Source organism: Eleutherodactylus coqui, chromosome 12 (genome assembly GCF_035609145.1).
Source record: "Eleutherodactylus coqui strain aEleCoq1 chromosome 12, aEleCoq1.hap1, whole genome shotgun sequence".
In the NCBI taxonomy this organism is placed as follows: Eukaryota; Metazoa; Chordata; class Amphibia; order Anura; family Eleutherodactylidae; genus Eleutherodactylus; species Eleutherodactylus coqui.
The window spans coordinates 79,315,887-79,336,748 of record NC_089848.1 but is presented as its reverse complement, the minus strand read 5'-3'; the positions used below and the strand labels follow the sequence as shown (position 1 = coordinate 79,336,748).

Sequence of the window (20,862 nt, the reverse complement as noted above, 5' to 3'; positions counted from 1 at the left end):
ATCAGCTGTTTGAAGAGGGTCTCCTAAAGCGCCATGGCCTCTTCTTCTTATACTAGGCACAGTGTTGTATAGCGACTGTGTTGGGTTTGCAGCTTGATTTCATTCACTTGAATGAGAATGATCTTCTGTTAGGTCATGTGACTAGTGAATGAGAGCACTCGCTCTTTGAAAAGCTTATTGGTAGGGGTCTCAAGTGGCGGATCCCAAAAAATCTGATATCGATGACCTATCCTCAGGACAGATCATTAGTATCTCAGTCTCAGAAGGCCCCTTTAATAGTATTACACCAGAATTCTTATTTCATGCAAAAATATGACTTTTTAACTTTTCTGCCTGCTTCACCACTTTTTAGAAAATAAGGTGTGTGTGTGTGGGGGGGGGGGGGGGGGGGGGGGAGACTGCCATAGTCTATCACATCTCATTTAAATTATGCCAGTAAACTGGTGTAAAAGTATAGCCGGAATCTCCAACAACTCATAGCTGGCATAGATTTCTTCTGTTGGCGCTCTGGCGGGCCAAGACGTGCCCAATATTTTAAGAGGCGTGCCAGGACGGGGCTCCATGTCAAGACAGTCATAGGTCTTCAAAGCTTAGGCCCTTTGCGCTTCAATTTCCCATCATTTTCAAGATCTCTGCTTGCTGTCAATGCATTAAAGCGACCCTCCTATGCCAGACAAAGATGGCCGCACCACTTCTCTGAGTACCTGATGCACACTGTGCATTAGTGTACTACAGCAGTCTAATACATGAGCAAATTCTGGTTTGAAAAGCGTGCGAGTGAGACACGTCAACACTAGTTGCTCGCGGTCGTGAAGTATGTTTAGACAAACAGATCGTCGCTGAGAATTAATCGCTTCTCTTTCGGTGCTTCACATTCCAACGTGAAACACAGAAGAGAGGGTTTAAACGTAGCGAAAAGTGAGCGAGGCGCCGATGACTCGGATGCAGGCTGAAACTAAGCGACAACCGAAAAGCGAACGAAGAGTGCACGATGGCTGGCGTTTAGACGCAGTGATTATTGTGCACTTTCATCTGTTTCAGCGACAATCGCTTACGTGTAAATGGGCCTTAAGACACTACATGCTACTCTGACTGGCCAGAGCTGCTCACATGGACAGTACTGGCCAATCAAAGCAACATGTGAGGTCTTACGGTCCTATGACATGGAGCGAATGAGGACAGAGACGTTTGCTTTAAAATTCGGCCAGTTTCCACATGCAGATAAATCGTTAAAATTTCCACTCCTCAGATCGATCAGGGCGCAGCAACAGTGAATGTGAATGACTGAGCGACTGCTGTAGAAACGCAATGATGATTTTTAGCACTGCATGAAATAAACGAAAGAGAAGCGAATGCGTTCCCATTCATCGCTCAATCGTTGGCCATCTTTACACTGAACGGTTATCTTTCGAATTCGCACGATCACCGATTTTTGAACGATAATCGTCCAGTTTAGGAGGGCCCTTAGACAAATGATGCAAACTAGTGCACAGCGTACATCAAGTAGTCGGAGGAGCGGTGCGGCCATTTTGGTTTGTAAACAATACAATTTCTATTCACTGACAGCATTGTTATACAGTGATGAACCCATGTAACCACAACGGCTGTATTCCCTGAGCCCTATGCCCTCATTCTGGCACCATGCCTAACATCTAAAAGTAAAGTAAACTATTATTGCCAACACGGTGGCTACTGCTACACCTCCTCCTCCTCTGAAGCTTCAGATGTGATCCGGCCGCCATTTTCACATTAAGGATGCTGAATGAAAAAACAAAAAAAAACCGCTGGTCCAGTAGAGGCTTCCTCAGATGCTTTACATATGTCACAAGTAATAGGAATACAACAGAAGAAATGGTCTCAGCTTCTTCCACTGTGACGACGGCGATGGCTATAACTGCGATCACTGCCGCTATACGATGACCTCCGACTTCTGGAATGCACAGAAAGCAGATTCTTATCAGAAAAAGGAGTCCAGATGGCCAAAACTGCGGCTTATTAATATAATTACAGAATGTACCTGGACCGGCGGTTGTAGCTGCGTGATCTGTAATACATGGGGCTTCTGCTACGGCTGCGACTGTCATAGCTGTCATATGTGTGCGATCGGCTCCTGAAGAGATGACACAACGTGCAAGGTTTGTACACGGATCATACATTTATCAAGGGCAACCAAGCTTCATGTATATCTAAGGGCTCGTTCACATCAGCATTGGGGAGGTCAGTTTTCCTGCTCTGCTCGGGGAACAGGAACTCTGCACCACCAGGACAAAGGTTTATTTTTCTTCTTATGACAAAACAAAACACCACCAAATGGCCCACCATCGACGAGAACGAGGTTCCATTTGATTTCCGGTCAGCAGTCCAGCATTTTGTCCTCTTTTCTAGTGGAAAGCATCAATAGAGGTTCCGGATGGAACCTCCGACGCTGATGTAAATCAACTGTAAAGTGGAGTAATACATAGACTGCACATCATGCCAGTAAGATTTTTAATACTAAGGAAATAATAGTATTATATTAGTTATATTCTTGTACATAGGAGGCAGTATTATAGTAGTTATATTCTTGTACATAGGGGGCAGTATTATAGTAGTTATATTCTTGTACATAGGGAACAGTATTATAGTAGTTATATTCTTATACATAGGGGGCAATATTATAGTAGTTATATTCTTGTACATAGAGGACAGTATTATATTAGTTATATTCTTGTACATAGGAGGCAGTATTATAGTAGTTATATTCTTGTACATAGGGAACAGTATTATAGTAGTTATATTCTTGTACATAAGAGGCAGTATTATAGTAGTTATATTCTTGTACATAGGGAGCAGTATTATAGTAGTTATATTCTTGTACATAGGGAGCAGTATTATAGTAGTTATATTCTTGTACATAGGGGGCAGTATTAGTTATATTCTTGTACATAGGGGGCAGTGTTATATTAGTTATATTCTTGTACATAGGGGGCAGTATTATAGTAGTTACATTCTTGTACATAGGGGAGCAGTATTATAGTAGTTACATTCTTGTACATAGGGGAGCAGTATTATAGTAGTTATATTCTTGTACATAGGAGGCAGTATTATAGTTGTTACATTCTTGTACATAGGGGAGCAGTATTATAGTAGTTATATTCTTGTACATAGGAGGCAGTATTATAGTAGTTATATTCTTGTATATAGGGGGCAGTATTATAGTAGTTATATTCTTGTATATAGGGGGCAGTATTATAGTAGTTACATTCTTGTACATAGGGGAGCAGTATTATAGTAGTTACATTCTTGTACATAAGGGAGCAGTATTATAGTAGTTATATTCTTGTACATAGGGAGCAGTATTATAGTAGTTATATTCTTGTACATATGGGGCAGTATTATAGTAGTTATATTCTTGTACATAGGGGGCAGTATTATAGTAGTTATATACTTGTACATAGGGGGCAGTATTATAGTAGTTATATTCTTGTACATAGGAGGCAGTATTATAGTAGTTATATTCTTGTACATAGGGGGCAGTATTATAGTAGTTATATACTTGTACATAGGGGGCAGTATTATAGTAGTTATATTCTTGTACATAGGAGGCAGTATTATAGTAGTTATATTCTTGTACATAGGAGGCAGTATTATAGTAGTTATATTCTTGTACATAGGAGGCAGTATTATAGTAGTTATATTCTTGTATATAGGGGCAGTATTATAGTAGTTATATTCTTGTACATAGGGGGTAGTATTATAGTAGTTATATTCTTGTACATAGAGGACAGTATTATAGTAGTTATATTCTTGTATATAGGGGGCAGTATTATAGTAGTTATATTCTTGTACATAGGGGCAGTATTATAGTAGTTATATTCTTGTACATAGGGGCAGTATTATAGTAGTTATATTCTTGTACATAGCGGGCAGTATTATAGTAGTTATATTCTTGTACATAGGGGACAGTATTATAGTAGTTATATTCTTGTACATAGGAGGCAGTATTATAGTAGTTATATTCTTATACATAAGAAGCAGTATTAAGTGTGAAAGTTTCGAAGCAAAGTCTGGAGGTGGGGGCTCCATTTGTGATTGCTCATCAAACCAGAGTGCACACTGAATGGTTTTAATCTCTCTATATATGAAAAGCATCTTCATTTATATGGACATACCTGGATCTTCGGCGGTGACGATCATAGGAGACACTTCTTGAGCGGCTCCTGCTGTAGGTTCTGCAATGAGTATACATTAGTTATACCTTTTATGCAGCACAGGAGAATCATTTCTAGAATAGTTTGGCTTTCTACTAACGACCTGATAATTTACGTTGATAGGGTTCTACACCTGCATTAATTAGTATAAAATGATACATTTATTAGGGAAGACTAAAAGGTTGAAAAAAAAAAAAGGAAAACTGCACTTAAACACTTGTCTATTTGCCAGTCTGCATAGGGTATCAGTGACTAATGGATGGGGTTTAGCAAAAGAGAATATGCATATTGCTGTCAGCCACCTTGAGTGTAAAAAGTAATAACTGTATAATTGGTAAACCTGTCCCGTGATGCCTTGCCCAGACATCAGGTTAGGAATGTATGGGCATATCACATCTCGCAGAACCTGTAGTTACATAGATCATTCAACAGATGCAAATTTAACCCCTTAGGTCACAGGACTATTTTGTGCCTTCACAGAGCTATTTTCACGTTTTTTTTTTCATCGCTGTATTGATAGAGGCATAACTTTTTTATTTATTCGTCAACACAGCCAGATACGGGCTTGTGTTGCTGGACAAGTTATTTTAATGACAGTACTTTTGGGTACATTAGGGGGGGCGAGTGATGTAAAAAAAAAATAAAAATTATATTATATCACACACACCTGCCTCCTATTCTACTATTGTTTTTGAATTTTACTCTGTTCGCCGTGCAGTAAAAAATGCGTTACAACTTTATTCTCTGGGTCAGCACGATTATAGCAATACCAACTTTATATAGTTTTTGTACATTAAAAACACTTAAAAATCTAAAATCATTTCCCTGTTGCCACATTACAAGACCCATAGAATTTTTAATGTTTTTATTCAACAAAACTGTTTGAAAAGGACTTTTTTTTTCTGGACAAGTAGTTTTTATTGGTGACATTTTGGGCCACAAAGGACTTTTTGATCTTTTCATTCTGCTTTCTATGAGATAGGATTAGCAAAAAGTAGCAATTCTAGAATAGATTTTTTTTTTTTAATTATTTTTACGTCATTCACCGTATGGCATAAAGAAACCCTTTCCTTTTATTCTGCAGGTTTAGACAATTATAGCAATACCAAATTTATAGTTTTTCAAAATTTGCCCTACTTTTACAAAAAAAAAAAAACTTATGAAAAGAACAAAAAATTGAATTTGCATTTCCGCATTCCAGGAACCATAATGTTTTTTTTCCCGACCTACGTAGCTACACGTCAGCTCTTCTTTTTTGAGGAACAAGTTGTAGTTTTCATCGATATCTATTTGGGGTACTTGTGACTATTTGTGAAGCAGTAGAACGAAAAAAAATGAAATTTGACTTTTAGTTTACATTGGATTTCTTAAACGGAATTTTATTTAAAGGGGTTGTCCCGCGGCAGCAAGTGGGTCTATACACTTCTGTATGGCCATATTAATGCACTTTGTAATGTACATTGTGCATTAATTATGAGCCATACAGAAGTTATAAGAAGTTTTTCACTTACCTGTTCCGTTGCTAGCGTCCTCGTCTCCATGGAGCCGTCTAATTTTCAGCGTCTAATCGCTAGATTAGACGCGCTTGCGCAGTCCGGGTCTTCTTCTTTTCTGAATGGGGCCGCTCGTGCCGGAGAGCGACTCCGTGTAGCTCCGCCCCGTCACGTGCCGATTCCAGCCAATCAGGAGGCTGGAATCGGCAATGGACCGCACAGAAGCCCTGCGGTCCACCGAGAGAGAAGATCCCGGCGGCCATCTTCAGCAGGTAAGTAAGAAGTCACCGGAGCGCGGGGATTCAGGTAAGCACTCTCCGGTTTTCTTTTTTAACCCCTGCATCGGGGTTGTCTCGCGCCGAACGGGGGGGGGTTTGAAAAAAACAAACCCGTTTCGGCGCGGGACAACCCCTTTAACTTTTCTTTGCGCAATTTTTTTTAACCCCTTGAAATGAAGATGCAATTGTTTGATGACTAGCGTATTCTTTCTGTAATGCAGTGAACCATGCCTCTTCTGTCAGCCAGGGCGGCTGAGCTACATAGCAGCCATGGAAGCCTTAGTCAGGCTTCCAGCTGCCATGGAAACCCATTGGCATCTTACAATCGCATTACGGAGTGCCATTAAAGGGGTTGTCTCGCGAAAGCAAGTGGGGTTATACACTTCTGTATGGCCATATTAATGCACTTTGTAATGTACATCGTGCATTAAATATGAGCCATACAGAAGTTATTCACTTACCTTCCCTGCGCTGGCGTCCCCGTCTCCATGGCTCCGTCTAACTTCAGCGTCTAATCGCCCGATTAGACGCGCTTGCGCAGAAGGGTCTTCTGCCTTCGGCTCAGTTCGGCAGCAGCGGCGTTCTGGCTCCGCCCCCTTCCACGCATCATCGCGTAGCTCCGCCCCATGACGTGTGCCGATTCCAGCCTCCTGATTGGCTGAAATCGGCACACGTGACGGGGCGGAGCTACGCTATGACGCATAGAAGGGGGCGGAGCCAGAACGCCGTTGCTGCCGGACAGACCTGAAAGCAGAAGACCCTTCTGCGCAAGCGCGTCTAATCGGGCGATTAGATGCTGAAGTTAGACGGAGCCATGGAGACGGGGACGCCAGCGCAGGGAAGGTAAGTGAATAACTTCTGTATGGCTCATATTTAATGCACGATGTACATTACAAAGTGCATTAATATGGCCATACAGAAGTGTATAACCCCACTTGCTTTCGCGAGACAACCCCTTTAAGTGACAGAAGGAGACCCCTCTACCCGTCACCAGCTTACATGCGGTGTTCACTATTGATTCTGACATAGAGGGGGTTAAATGGTCAGAAACTAATGTTTCTCTGCTCCTGGCCATCACAGCAGGATCCCGGTTGGACTACGCTCTTCCTGGCATAGGAGACCTGTGCTGGCTTAAAAACCTACACCACTGTAAAAAGCCAATTACGCAGATTTAAGGCATAACAAGACATAGGCGGTCACTAATGGGTTAAGGTACAAGGAAGCCTGAAGACTGTGCCGCAGCCTGCATCATGTTAAAGCAGTGTAGAAAGTTCAACCCACAGCAGGGAGGGACAGAGAGAAGAGATTGGCAATAGCCTAACAATCTACAGGAAAAAGCTTGGAAGAGATGGGTTAAGTAGATTCCCAGTAGTGATCCAATGCATTCCTGGATTATTGTTATGCAAGGGCCGGAACACTTAACTGATATGTTAATATTCTCAAGTCTAGGAGAGACTTCAAGAACAGACGTCAGCCATCATGATTATGGGGAAAGTTAAGAGGAGAAGCAATATGGACTCCCTACACGCCACACTACATTGAAATGACCAATCCAATATTCCGCACCCCAGATCTTTACATCGTGAGGTTGTCTATGAAGTGCTGCTACCTTCAGCGCTTGGATAGGATTTGAAATGTCTAAATGCCAAAGCGAGTCATACCTATAACTCTTGTAACTGCTGTAAGACCGGCTCCGTGTCCGCGATCTGTAGGGACGTCTCCTGCTGCGACTTCTAGTGTAACTTCTTGACCTGAGATTGAAAACACAACTAATTAAGTTCATCATAGACCCAATTATCCAGGCACTTCTGCAATTGGGAGATTATTTCCTAGACACAAGACGAGCAAGTCACATGATAAGCGTGGGGAGGCTGAATGGAGAAGGGGTATATATTGGTACCCCATCCTGATTGCTGTCTGTGGGTCAGTTGTGGATTTAAAGGGAATCTCTACTTTGGACAATAAACTCCTCCCAGGGCGTTTCTCCGTCTCAGGGCTCACTCAGACGAACATATTCAGCCTGCATATTACACGCTTATTTTTTTTACATTCGTAATAATGGCGTGCAGCAAATACGCATGTATTGTATATTTATTGCGTATTTTACGCACCACAGTATGATAATGGACCGTACTACTCACCAAGACATAATGCATTTCTCTTCTCATTTATTAAGGGGCACAGTTCAGGACCATGGGCATAGCTACTGCCTCGAGGAGGCGGGCACCGTTATGCACCACCAAAGAGGTACCTACTGCCCAAGTAGAGTGGGCAGGAACCCGGAAGGGATTCTCGCTGCCCTTGCCAGGATAGGCTTCTACTATTGCTGACCTGATTTATCATGAGATAACGGATTTGGAAGCCTCCAGGCCACGAATCGGGCCATCTAGAATCACAAAAAGAGCATCAGAACGCCTGAAGGAAGAGGTACAAGAGGCGTTCATTAAAGATTTCTCCTGCCCCCCTTCTATTTATCGCAGGATGCTGAAACTGCACATGTGTAATGATATAAGTCTCGCTGAACTGATAATGGTCTTTCTTTTACAGGTGCTGAGGTGGTGCGAGGTCTAATAAAGGGACCCAGTCGAATACAGAGCAGTCATCAAGTTCCTTTACTTGAAAAGCCGCACACCAAGGGAGACGCTCGATGAGATGAAAGAGGTTTAAGGGGAGGATTACCAATCATATGATGTAGTCAAGAACTGGCATCGTCAATTCAAATGTGGTCGTACTTTGGTGGAAACGGCTCCAATTCCAGGGCGACCCCACTCCGCTATCGATGAACACACCATCCAGCAAGTGGAGGCCACCATTTTGGAAAATTGCAGCGTAACCATTTGTGACCTAACCCAAAATGTAAAGATTTATGTGGGGTCCGTGGGAAAAATCATCCAAGACCATCTTCATATGCATAAGTTATCCGCTTCGCTGCGTTCCCCAGCTGCTCACACCTTTCCAGAAGCAGGAACAAGTCGAATGCTCTCAGGCTCTTTTGACGATGTACTATGGAAACCAGGGGGACTTTAACAGACTGATAACACAGGATGAAAGCTGAGTCCATCACTATGATCCGGAGACTAAAGTCCAGTTGATGCAATCGAAGCATCCGGTCTCACCGCCTCAAAGAAGGCACGTTCCCAACCCTCGGCAGGCAAGGTCATGCACACAGTCTTTTGGGACCAGCAGAGTTGTTTTGATGGATTTCCCAGCAAAGGGTACCATGATTACTGGGGCATACTATGCTTCACTGCTGCGGAAATTGCGGGAGGCCATCAAAACCAAGAGATGTGGCATGTTCACCAAAGGTGTCCACCTTCTACAACACACACAACTCACCTGTTACCCAGATGGAAGCAAGCTGCTACGGGTATGAAATTCTACCGCATCCTCCTTATTCACCCGACCTCGCACCATCAGACTTGCGCCTCTTTCCAACAATTAAGTCAATTTGAAGGGCAAGCATTTTCCAGATGATAAGACTGATTACCAAAGTCACAACGTGGCTTTTAGAGCAACTTGTCGACTTCTACAAGCGAGGAGTTTACAGTTGCATAAAGAGATGTGAGAAGTGTGTGCCCCCGGGTGGCACCTATGTAGAGAAGGATTAATAACCGTGCCAAGTTCCGTTGCTCTCAGTCCACAGGAAGTGGGTCAGGGGAAATCTTTAATGAACACCCCTCATATCCTTAAGGCTCAAACCGAGTCCAATTTATGGAGAGCAGATTTTCTCAGGTGCATGGCATAGGGACAGAAGGAAGACAAGACGATGGCCTCATTGATGTGGAAGACTGACACCACCTTGGGTAAGAAAGAGGACATAGGACTTAGAACCACCATGTCCCGATGGAAGTCAGTGAATGGATGTTTGGAAGACAAGGTTGCGAGTTCAGAAAGCATGCAGATAGAAGTGATCGCTACTAAAAATCCTACTTTGCAGGTAACAGGCGCAATGGCTCAAAGGGGTGACCCTTGCACATGTCCACTAACAAATTAAGGTCCCAAGAAGGGAAGGAAAAACAATACAGAGGAGTGGCATGAGCATCTTCCTGTAGAAAGGTATGGACAGCTGACTTGGAGGTCAGGAAGCGCTGGAAAAAAAGAGACAATACAGATACATGACCTTTCAGAGAAAGAAGGCCAATTCCCATGTCCAGCCCTTCCTGGATGAAAGACAGAAGTTAAGAAAATGAAAAATAAATAAGATGGAAATTGCGTTCGCACCAAAGGAAGGTGGTCTTCCAGAAACTATGATAAAACTTAAGAGGACTTTGAGAGTTCTAAAAAGCCCTAAGCTATAAGAACCACGGCTTCAACAGCGATGCTATTAAATGAAGCGTGGACAGACTTGGGCGGTAAGGGGTTCTTGTAAGAGAAGATCTCCCCTAAGAGGGAGGAGCGACAAGAGTGTCAACGAAGTCCGCATACCACGAATGGCAAGGCCAGTCTGGCACAATGAGAATCAAAGGAAGGCTCTCTCTATCTTAACCTTCTTGAGAAGTCGAGGTATGAGTAGGAGGGAAATAAGATGTACTGGTACTGAAATGTGGTCCACTAGGAATACTAGGGCATCCATTGCTTGAGCCGGAGTGTCCAGAAATCGGGACACGTACATTGGAAGTTTGTGGGTTAATCTTGAAACCATCATATCAACGTCTGGATGACCCCATTTCGGAAAGAGTGCTTGAAACACATCGAGATGTAACTCCATTTTAAAATTTACCCAAACTAACATTGACCGTGGCTCCTTGCCTTCTGAGGTCCAGGTCGGCAACAAAGTGGTTGACGCCATTCTGTCACCCTCCTCAGTGGGGTAACAGGGAGAGTCTAATGCCAGCCCAGTATTCCCAGAGTCTGGAAGAAATAACTGAAGATCAATGGAAGAAGTGGTCTGACTCCTTTGGACACTAAGCTGAAACTGGCTAGTTTGGTGTCTGCTGGAAGGGTATAGCTGGTAGAAGTCACAAACACTTTTTTGCTTATTGTAAGACTCCTAGTGGCAGTAGCTATATTCATGGTCCTGAACTGTGTCCCTCAATACAACAGATGGGAAAAAGTAATTTTTGGCTGTTCAAAAAATAGAAGTGCCGTCATTTTTCTATAAAAACTCAAAAACGTAATATATAAAAACTCAAAAAAGTGTGTAAGATTTCACTTTACTTCGAATTACTGAATATAGTAATAGTGACATAATGATTGTTTCTGAGAACGGTTTGACATCTGCGTTTCATGGAGTCTACCAACGTCTGGCACCTCGAAAGAGTCCAGGAAGATTTACTTTTTGGTTTTTGCCTTATAAACCCCATTTTTGATGTCACCTCACAAATTCTCTATGGGATTGAGCCGTCCATTCCATTACCTCGATCCTGTTTGTAACCAAGATGTTTGCTTACTGCTGTGTTTTGGGTAATTGTCCTGTTGAATTACCCATTTCAAGGGCATTTCTTTTTTGGCATAGTGCAACATGATCTCCTCCAGTATTCGGATATATTAAGACTGATCCATGATCCTTCGTATGCGAATAATCAGCGCAACACCGCAATATAAGAAACATCCCCATAACAGGATCTTTGCTCCACCATGCTTTACTGTCTATCCAGTGTACTGTGGCTTAAGTTCGGTGCTCACGGGTCGGCTGACTTGCTGTCTATGGCCACTAGAACCAAAATAAATAAATGTTGCGCCATTTCTCTTTGGTCCAGTCAATGTGTTCCTTTGCAAATTGTAACCCATTCAGGGCGTCTTTTATCAACAAAGGGATTTCTTGCTTCACCTAATCGTCTCCTGATTGTAGCAGGACTCACTGGGAAGTTCAGATCTTCTGCGATCTTTCTGCAGGTGATCGCTGGCTGAGTCTTTGGCATTTTGGCTGTTCTTCAGTCCATTTGTACAGTAGTTCCCTGATTCCGTCTGCATCTTTTAAGTTCAGGTTGCCACTTCAAGGTATTTGAGATCATTTTAGTTAAGCAGCCTATAATTTGCTGCATTTCTCTATAGGTTTTACCCTCTCCAATTAAGTTTTTAACCTCTTAATGCTCCAGGGCATACATTTACATCAAGGAGGTTAGGGGTTTGTATGGAGGGGGATCAGGAGTCACCAGCTCTATTGTACAGTCGACAGGTACGTTGAAGAATAAAAGAGTTATGATTTTTTTTAAACGTGAGGAGGAAAAAACGAAAATTAAAAAAAGGGCTGTCCTTAAGGGGTTAATCAAAGTCCATCCATCAGTACAATATCTGGAACAACCCAATTCAGAAAAAACTAACCTGTGGAACATTTGCCCCTCTCCTACCTTAAACAAGGGCCAAAATGTACCCATTATTCCACAGAATTAATGACTTCACCAATTTAACTCCTCTCTGATATTTTGAAAACTCCCCTTTTAATTAATGAGTCAATCAGAATGAGCGGGACGTCCTAATTGATGGCTCTATTGCTTTCTATTATTCTACCACACATACAAGTTAATTACCTGGTATGTAGAAATATCACTTCTACCAAAAAACAGTGATTTATGAGGTTAATAATGTTGGACTGCTACTGTATATAGGATTCTCTCTAGTCATATTAACAATCCTAACAGGCTTATTTGTAGGTTCCCAGAGCTTACTTTACAGAGGTAATACGGTTCTCCATCGAATCAGCAGAAAACCCAGTGAGCTAGATGCTAATAAGCCTGAAGTGAAATGCTCTCAGCTCTCAAACAGCAATGCCAAAGGACATCAATGCAGACCGACAACCTGCACCACCCACCACCAAAAGACCACTCCAGGGTTGGTAGAAGTGGCCTGCCAGGACAAGCCAACATGATTTTGTAGACCCAGGGAGAAGTACATGCACTTGTACAGGACTTGGAATTTCTTACCTGGATGAAGAGCTAGACCGAAGAGATCGACTCCTGGACCTGCTAGAAGATCGAGATCTTGATTGGTGACTTGAAGGTGTTTGAGATTTGCTTCTACTCTTGGCCTTACTGCTCGATTGGCTTTTATCTTCATGGCTTGAAGACCTTTCCTCACTAGAACTCTCCTGGTTCCTGGGACGCTGGTTAAGTCTAGCTGTCTTCCGGACTTCATCAAAAAGTGACCCTGGTCTAACTTTGTTTTTACTTTTAATCTCAATTCTCAGACCTTGAGTCTTCTTCTCTGGTTCAGCCTGTGTAACTGCTGGCATAGCAGTTGGCTTCAGGGGTTGAACAATGGTAGGACCTTGGACCGGCTTCCATTTATTATCCACAAATGCAATTTCAGAGGGACCAGCCTCTAATTTTTCAACAGATGTTGCACTATTTGATACAGATTGAACATCCTGAGTTTTTTCTTCTTTGACTTGCACGCTTTCTACTGGGGGCGAAGCAGTATTTGCAGATGGAGAAGACTTCTGGTCAGAGTTTCCACTGCTGGCTCCTCCTGAAATGCCTCCTGTAGAAGTTGTCCCCAGTTTAATCTGTGGTAACGATCGGTGAGATGTAAAACCTTTTATATCGTCACTTGTCGGCTCAACAGTAGCAGGTTTATGAGGACTTTTTGTTACTTTTGACAATGGCTCGACATCTTCCGTCTTCACAGCAGATGTAAGAGACACGATCTTTGGCTCTGTGATAATTTTGTCAATGAGTAGAGACCCATTGGTTGCCTTCCTGCTCTCTGTAGCTGATGGCTTTTCTACAAGTAAGTCTTTTGGGTTGTTAGCTTTCATCTGCATATCAGGTTTTCCACCTGCAATCTCTTCATCCTCTTCTTCTTCTCCAAACTCAAGCGGTGGTTGCCAGTGGAAGGTCTGTTTCTTCTTTTGAGCTTTTTGCTTCTTTTCTTTATTTCTTTTGGACTTGTCCTTTCCTTTATTTTTAGAATGGCTCTTCTTCACACTTTTCTTACTAGAGCGTCGCTTGTGTTTCTTTGACTTGCTTTTATGTTCAGGGCTCAAGCTCTCAGATGGTGGCGTTTTGGAAAGTTTCTCAGAAACAGGTGGGGATGCTTCTAATGGTGGTGTTTTTGAGGGTTTTACTTCCTCCGTTTCTGACTCAGAACTAGCTTCACCTTCCTCCTTCCCAGAAGATGCTACTTCTTCTGTCACATTTACATTTTGAGAATTTGAAATGGAGTCTTCATCAATGACCTTCTCAACAGTTTCCTTTAACTCATCACTTTCAAGAATGTTGTCTGGGTTCGACACGACTACCGGAGTGCCATCTTTATCACTTTTTGAAATGTGACAGTCCGTGTTAGACTCTTCTACAGAGTTGTTTATTTCTTCTTTGCTGCTGTTGGAGTTATGATTTACAAGTAATGCCTTTGTGGTTTTCAGCAATCTTTTGGTGAACTCCTCTCCTTCTGTGTCAGAGGAAGAGGAGTCAGAATTTGAGTGGCTTCCCATGCTTTTTGGAGAAACTGAATTCTCCATTTTAACTTTTTCTTCACAGGGTCTATTCTTTATTTTTGATTTGGTCTTCTTTGATGAGGAGGCCTCTGAATGGACTATTTCATCACTGGACCTACTAGATGAAGAACTGTTATATGAGGAGGTAACCACTTTCTCAGCATGAGAGGACGAACTACCTTGACTCCGGGATCGTGTGTAAGATCTACTATAGGATCTAGAAGAGGAGCGATCATTCGACTTATGATGATAACTTGAACTTCTGCCAGAATAATCGCTGCGTTCACTTTCTGAGCTTGAGTGCCTCTTTCGATAAGAATCATTTTTGACCTTGCTTGGACCGTACCGGCTTTGTGTGGAAAGGACATTAGAGGCACTGGCCTTCATTTCTTGAATCCGTTCATAAGAAGGCTTCCAGGGCTTTTGACCAGGCTTCCATCGGGAAGGAGGAGGACTGTCACTAAGTGAAATTACGTGAATGTTCTCATTTGTTACAAAGGCAAGAAGAGATTCATCTGCTGACTTACCACTCGAGTTTACAGCAGATTTTGCTGGCAGGACACCTTTACCAGATTTGCTACCTGCCAAATGTTTCTTACGAGGAGATGCTGAAGATGCTTTTGTGTGTTTAGAAGAGTGAGAGTTGGAGTGTGACCTGGACACATTTCTATTCCTGGATCTTGATTTGGTACGGGATCTACTTCTAGAAGAAGATTTCGAAGAGGTTCTTGATTTTCCACTTGCTCTTGAATAGGATCTTGATCTCGATTGGGAATTGCTGGAATGGCGTGAGGATTTCTGTTCTTTATCGGATCGAGACCAGCCCTTTTTGGATGAATCTCTAGAGGACTTTGAAGTAGATCTTTCTATTCGCTCCTGGGAATATTTTCTCCTCCTACTTGAAGATTCTTCTTGATGTGATCCTGAAAATTCTTCCTTCTTCTTGTGCTTTTTTGAATGTTTAACCTTTTTGGATTTCTTTTTATGCTTTATCTTTTTATCTTTCTTCCGGGTTTTGGAGCGTGAAGTGCGTTCCCTGCTACTGTTTGAATGATAACTGTCATGTGACCACGAATTTGATCTTGATCTTGGAGATGGACTTCCTTCATCCCAACGACTGGGCAGGCGTTCATTGAGTCTAAAAAGATAAGATGATGGTATTCGTACTGAGTTACTTTGTGTAGGCATTTTTTCAAATTCCAGCAACAGCTCCACGAAGCAGGTACCCACCCAACCATAACATGTGTTTCTCTGCACAACAGCCCTGGTAGTACATTGGCAGGAGCTACCGCTGTCTCAACTAGGGTTTAACTGTATACATGCATGCACGATTTACTGCACTGCCAGAATGTCACGATATGGTGATATTGAAAGTTTTGAAAAGTAAATATTACAGTGTTTTAACTCCATCTAGAGACACAATCTTAGCCACCAGACCATAAATGTAATCGGGATCATAGTATCTTGGCTCCTAAGATGCCCCTTGAACACCACTTTACAAATATAAATCTACGTAAATATTTAAGTCAATTTGTATATAGTATAAGTACTTGAAAAAGTTGCGTTCGTGACAAAATGCGTTGTACAAGATTGTATTAAAGATCATTAATTTGATCTTTAGTTTCCCATTGGGTCTTTTTTTCTACTGCAGCGCCGAGCCTTCCTTTTTCCCCTTTTTACTTTTGACGATTTGTTTAATGGTCGGACCCCATACAGGGGGAACGACTGGCTGGGCAAGCTCTCCTGTCTACAAGTCAGGATTGTGGAACTATACCAGTGGACCATCCAATTTGTGGATTTTCTACACGCTGACCGGGACGTGGAGGTGTTGGTGGGTGACCCTTCCCTGGGTTATCCCACTGGCACCGGGTAAGTCCTGCTTTTTCTTCAAATTTGGTTATACCTCTGTGGTTCTTTTGAGCTGGAGCGCTGTCCCTTACACTTAATTTGTATATATAGTACATTGATTATCTTATATTCTTCCTGACATACATCTTGTATTATGCTTCAGAGCTGCACTCACTATTCTGCTCATAGAATAACTATGTACATACATATTTCTTATGTTGCATTCAAACGAGTAAAAGTGAGCGATAATCTGTACGTGTAAACGTGCAGCCATCGTGCACTACTCAATCACTTGTCGCTTATCACTGAGTTTCAGCCTGCATAAAAATAGTCGTTCAGTAGTTTACTTTCCTTCTGTTTAGATGGCTTTAAAAGACTATAAGATAGTTTACTCATGCCAGCAAAAGGCAATGGTGTTTCTTCACACTAATTAAAAACCTGCCTGTCAGAGTTTTCCTCGCATAAACACACACCCACCTGCGCAAACAACATATACAGTGTTTACTTTAGCTAATGAGGGAAATCGAAAGGATTTCAGATGATTACCTGTACGTTTAAATGCTCAGCATTTTATGAAAAAAGTGGTTAATTTGTTCAAATGATAATCTTTGCGCGTAAAAGGGCCTTTACAGACTATTATACACCTGAGCAGCAACCACTATTGTGCTGTTGGAGTCCACTGACAGGTGGAGTCTGTTGATTGTTATCAGACACAGTCAGTAAGCTTTGTTTTACAGGAAACAGTCAATAAGGTTATTGTGGGTCTGTACTCCCTTGAATATAAATTGACTGAGCAATCTCTCAGCAGACCAAGACCAAGCGGTCAATGCTAGACTTCAATTCTGAAGCCTACAAAATTGTGACTGCAGCTCTATACTGTATATACATTACACAGTAGCTAACTCCAGGGCAGTACTTCATTTCTTACTTGTCTCCTTTACTCCACTTTTCTCCAGTAGGTGGCTTATAGGACTTCAATCTTTGCATTTCTTCCTTCCAATGCGGAGGGGTCTCACTGCTTTCCCTTTCGCCACTGGACTCTGATCGCGATCTAGACCGTGGAGGTGTGTGATATCGCTGGAAAGTTTTACAAGAACAACGAGGTTATCATCTTGTAAATTGAACCTATGTGCCTTTCACGAAGGAGAAAATAGTGATTTTACAGCAATGTTTCATTGTATACTTGCATAGAAAAGTTTTCAAAACACAAAATGTACATGATGCAATTTATTTGCATCTTTCATACTAATAAGACAATCTTCATATGAAACCCATCTCATTTGGACCTTTTCTTTCTACCACTTCTAAGGCTGCCTGTCCAGGGGTGTTGCAGTATCCCACGGCAGAGATCCGCCGCCCGGGAGCAGGAGTCGGCAGACGGATCTCCGCTGTCAGCCTGACAGATAGGCTAATCGCGGAGGACTGCGGAGAATCGTGGCAAATCGCAGCATGCTGCGATTTGCCGGCCGTGAGCGAAGGATCGCAATGAGTCTCTGCTCGTGGACAGGGGGGCTGCGCTCTTCATAGCAATGCTATGGAGAGCTTTCACTGCGTTTCCCATCGCCAGATTATTGCCCCAGGGAACGCAATAAAACAAGCCTGTGGACAGGCAGCCTTAGAGGATATAATAATCAGATAAATGGATGTCAAAGGAAAACAGTTGTACTGATTAAAAAAAAAAAAAGTGCTTTAGGACCCCTGCACTATAAAATGCATCACTTACTATTGTGCCCCGGCCTCTGATTTTTCTACCAGACTTCGTAATACAGCCTTTGGCCTGTTCATTCATTTCTGGAATTACAGGTGATGCTTTCCTAAAACAAATGCAACACATTTGTAAAAATCCAAGACTTTCAAGTTACCTTATAAAATATATATATTTTTTTGCTTTACAATGGTTTGGGATATTACAATTTCAGCATAAACATAGGAACCCCCTTTACTTCCTGCCCTGGCCATGTGATGGACACAAATGTGTACGACTCGTTACAAGACAACTAATCACTGCAAGATGCCGTGCACCACTATATACATCACATGACCAGAACAGATCCACTGGAACAAAATAATAAAAGTTTCTTACTTGGCTTCAATTGACCATCCATACCAATATCTAAATCCTACCTGGCTTAACCCTTTCACTGACTGTGCCGAGCTATGCTCAAGCAAGAAGAGAAGGCAGTTACTGTATACAAGTGTTATTGCAGGGGAGCTGCTAGTTCATAGCAGCAGCTTCCCTCTCCATTAGCTCAGACTGATGACTCACTGCTCTAATGGCCAGCATAGGAGTAAACTCTGATCCTGGCCGTTTAACTGCATCTAAACATTTCCGCTAATTGTTGCTTAGTTTAGCACATCGGCTTGGAGGAATTTTAGCCCCTTCCTCCATACAAAACGGCTTCAGCTTTGATATTTTGGTGGATATACCCCCACAAACTGCTTGCTTCAGGTCCTTCCACAGCATGTCCATAGGAATTGGCCATGCTGGTCAGGAATTGACTTGACCCTTCCCAAACTTTAACTTCATTCGTCTTTAACCATTCCTTTGTAGAAAGACTCCTGTGCCTTGTGTTGTTTTGATGCATGACCCACGTTCTATTGAGCTTCAGCTCATGCTCAGATGCCCTGACATTTTGCTTTAGAATTTGCTGCTGTAATTCAGAATTCATTATTCCATCAATGATGGCAAGCCATCCTGGCACAGATGCAGCTAAACAGGCCCAAACCGTGATACTACCACCACTGTGTTTCACAGATGGCATGAAGTTTTTTATGCTGTAAACCAGTATTTGTTTTTTCTCCAGATATAACACTTTTTATTTAAGCCTAAAAGCTCTTTTTTTGGTCTTATTCGTCCACAAAACGTTGCTCCAGGAGCCGCCTGGCTTGTCCAGGTGATCTTTTGAAAACTACAGACAGGCAGCAATGTTCTTTTTAGAGAGCAGCGGCATTCTCTTTGCAATCTTGCCATGCACACCATTGTTATATAGTGTTCTCCTGATGCTGAACTCATACCTTGCTCTTGGCATGATCTTGTTGGTCAACCACTCCTGGGTAGTGGACTGGTGGAGTCCAAACTCTTTAGAGATGGTTTTGAAACCTTTTCCAAGCCACTGAGCATCAACAACTTCTTCTTCTGAGGTCCTCTTCTTTGTTTGTACCGTGATACACAAACACGTTGTGACTATCAAACTTTTATTTAAAGAACATGGATCTATCAAACAAGTCACCCACTGACAAATGATTGTCATCCCATTGACTGAAAACACCTGATCAATTTGGCCTTCAATTTATCTGCTAATCCTAGAGGTTCACATAATTTTGCCATTCACAGATATGCGATATTGAATAGTTTTTCTCAAATAAACGACCAAGTCCAATATTTTTGACTTAATTGTTTGATTTAGTTTCCTTTATCTTCTTTTAGGACTTGTGTGCAAATCTGATGTAGTTTTAAATCAAATATAAACAGAAATATGGAAAATTCTGAAAAATGCACAGACTTCTCTAAGCCTCATTGGTGAACAAGGGCCCAACAATGGATCCCAGATCTGCTGTATACTGAAGTCTCTTAGTCCAGAGGCAGGAGCTAAAAATCTGCCTGTCAGTGTAACAATTACTGGGATAATACAGTAATATTGCAGTGTTTTACTACAGTGATCAGAGGATCACAAAGTTAAAGGGGTTTTCATGGTCCTGTAAGTTATTCCCTATTCATAAATGGTGCAGGCATGCACAGTCCACTCGCAGCCATATGTAGTCTCTGCCGGTAGAACCAGTATTTACAAACACCGGTAAAACACTGGTGTTAGGAAGTTAAATCGGAGTGTTAGATGTATGGACGCAGATGGGCATTTAGGGACTTGAGAAAAAAAATGAAATAAAGAAGGAAGGAAAACATTGAAGAAACCATAGAAAAAAAAAAGGCAGGAGGAAAGGCTTTCTCGCACAGGCATTAGCTTTCCATAATAGTCAGAGGCGTCTTACTGCTCAAGCTCCGGGTTGTTCATAGGAGCGTCCTTTCTAAGCAGAAAGCGGTTCTCAGGAATTGGAGGGATTTCCTCTGGCCGCACCACAGGTTTGTCCCTCTTGGTGCCAGAGTCTTTATCTTCTGCTGTGCCGTTCTTTTCAGAATGAGCGCTGGGAGACAGAACGAGAAGCTCTTAAAGTCTGTCAAAGGTTGACAAGTAGCATCATCAGATGCAAATATAAAATCTCACCTGTGATGACTTTGCGGCTTTTCTTCCTTGACCTCTCGCCGACCTTCTTTGCGCCTTCTCTTGGCGTGTTTGACTTTAGTTTTCCTTTTCCTCTTTCGCTTCTTGTTTTTCTCCACTTCTGCCTCACTTTCTGAGGATGAAGATTCTGATGATGAGGATGGAGAAGACGACTTGGAACTGGAATTTGATTCTGCAGGTGCAGAGGTCGCTGCTTTAACTTTTCCTGGAACATTCACAAGATGTTTTTAAAAATTGTAACTTTGTTTGTAAATGTTACAAACTTCTCGCTACATCCTGTAAGATTAGAAAACTACTCTCCACAAACATACTGTGCTGCGTAACCCCCAGCTCCTTCCACTAAGTAACTCTCACTACTTGACTTTCAGGAAGATCAACACATTCCTCTTCTTAAATACTCCGTGCCACGGTCTGAGTCAGGCACAGTAGGGTCACCAG

General features: G+C 42.2%; 1 protein-coding gene across 1 annotated transcript in view; it reads right to left on the bottom strand.

Moving 5' to 3' along the window:
• Window positions 1-1,716: 1,716 nt before the first annotated feature.
• The window catches only part of NKTR (natural killer cell triggering receptor), a 54,889-nt gene continuing 35,743 nt past the window's right edge, over window positions 1,717-20,862 (bottom strand). The window contains exons 9-17 of the mRNA XM_066584850.1: window positions 20,407-20,629; window positions 20,174-20,326; window positions 17,910-18,000; window positions 17,115-17,263; window positions 12,825-15,476; window positions 7,623-7,712; window positions 4,152-4,211; window positions 2,018-2,110; window positions 1,717-1,930 (exon numbers count right to left, since the gene is read on the bottom strand). Coding sequence (XP_066440947.1) covers window positions 1,858-1,930; window positions 2,018-2,110; window positions 4,152-4,211; window positions 7,623-7,712; window positions 12,825-15,476; window positions 17,115-17,263; window positions 17,910-18,000; window positions 20,174-20,326; window positions 20,407-20,629 — 3,584 coding nt within the window. The 3' untranslated portion in view covers window positions 1,717-1,857. The remainder of the gene's footprint in view (window positions 1,931-2,017; window positions 2,111-4,151; window positions 4,212-7,622; window positions 7,713-12,824; window positions 15,477-17,114; window positions 17,264-17,909; window positions 18,001-20,173; window positions 20,327-20,406; window positions 20,630-20,862) is intronic.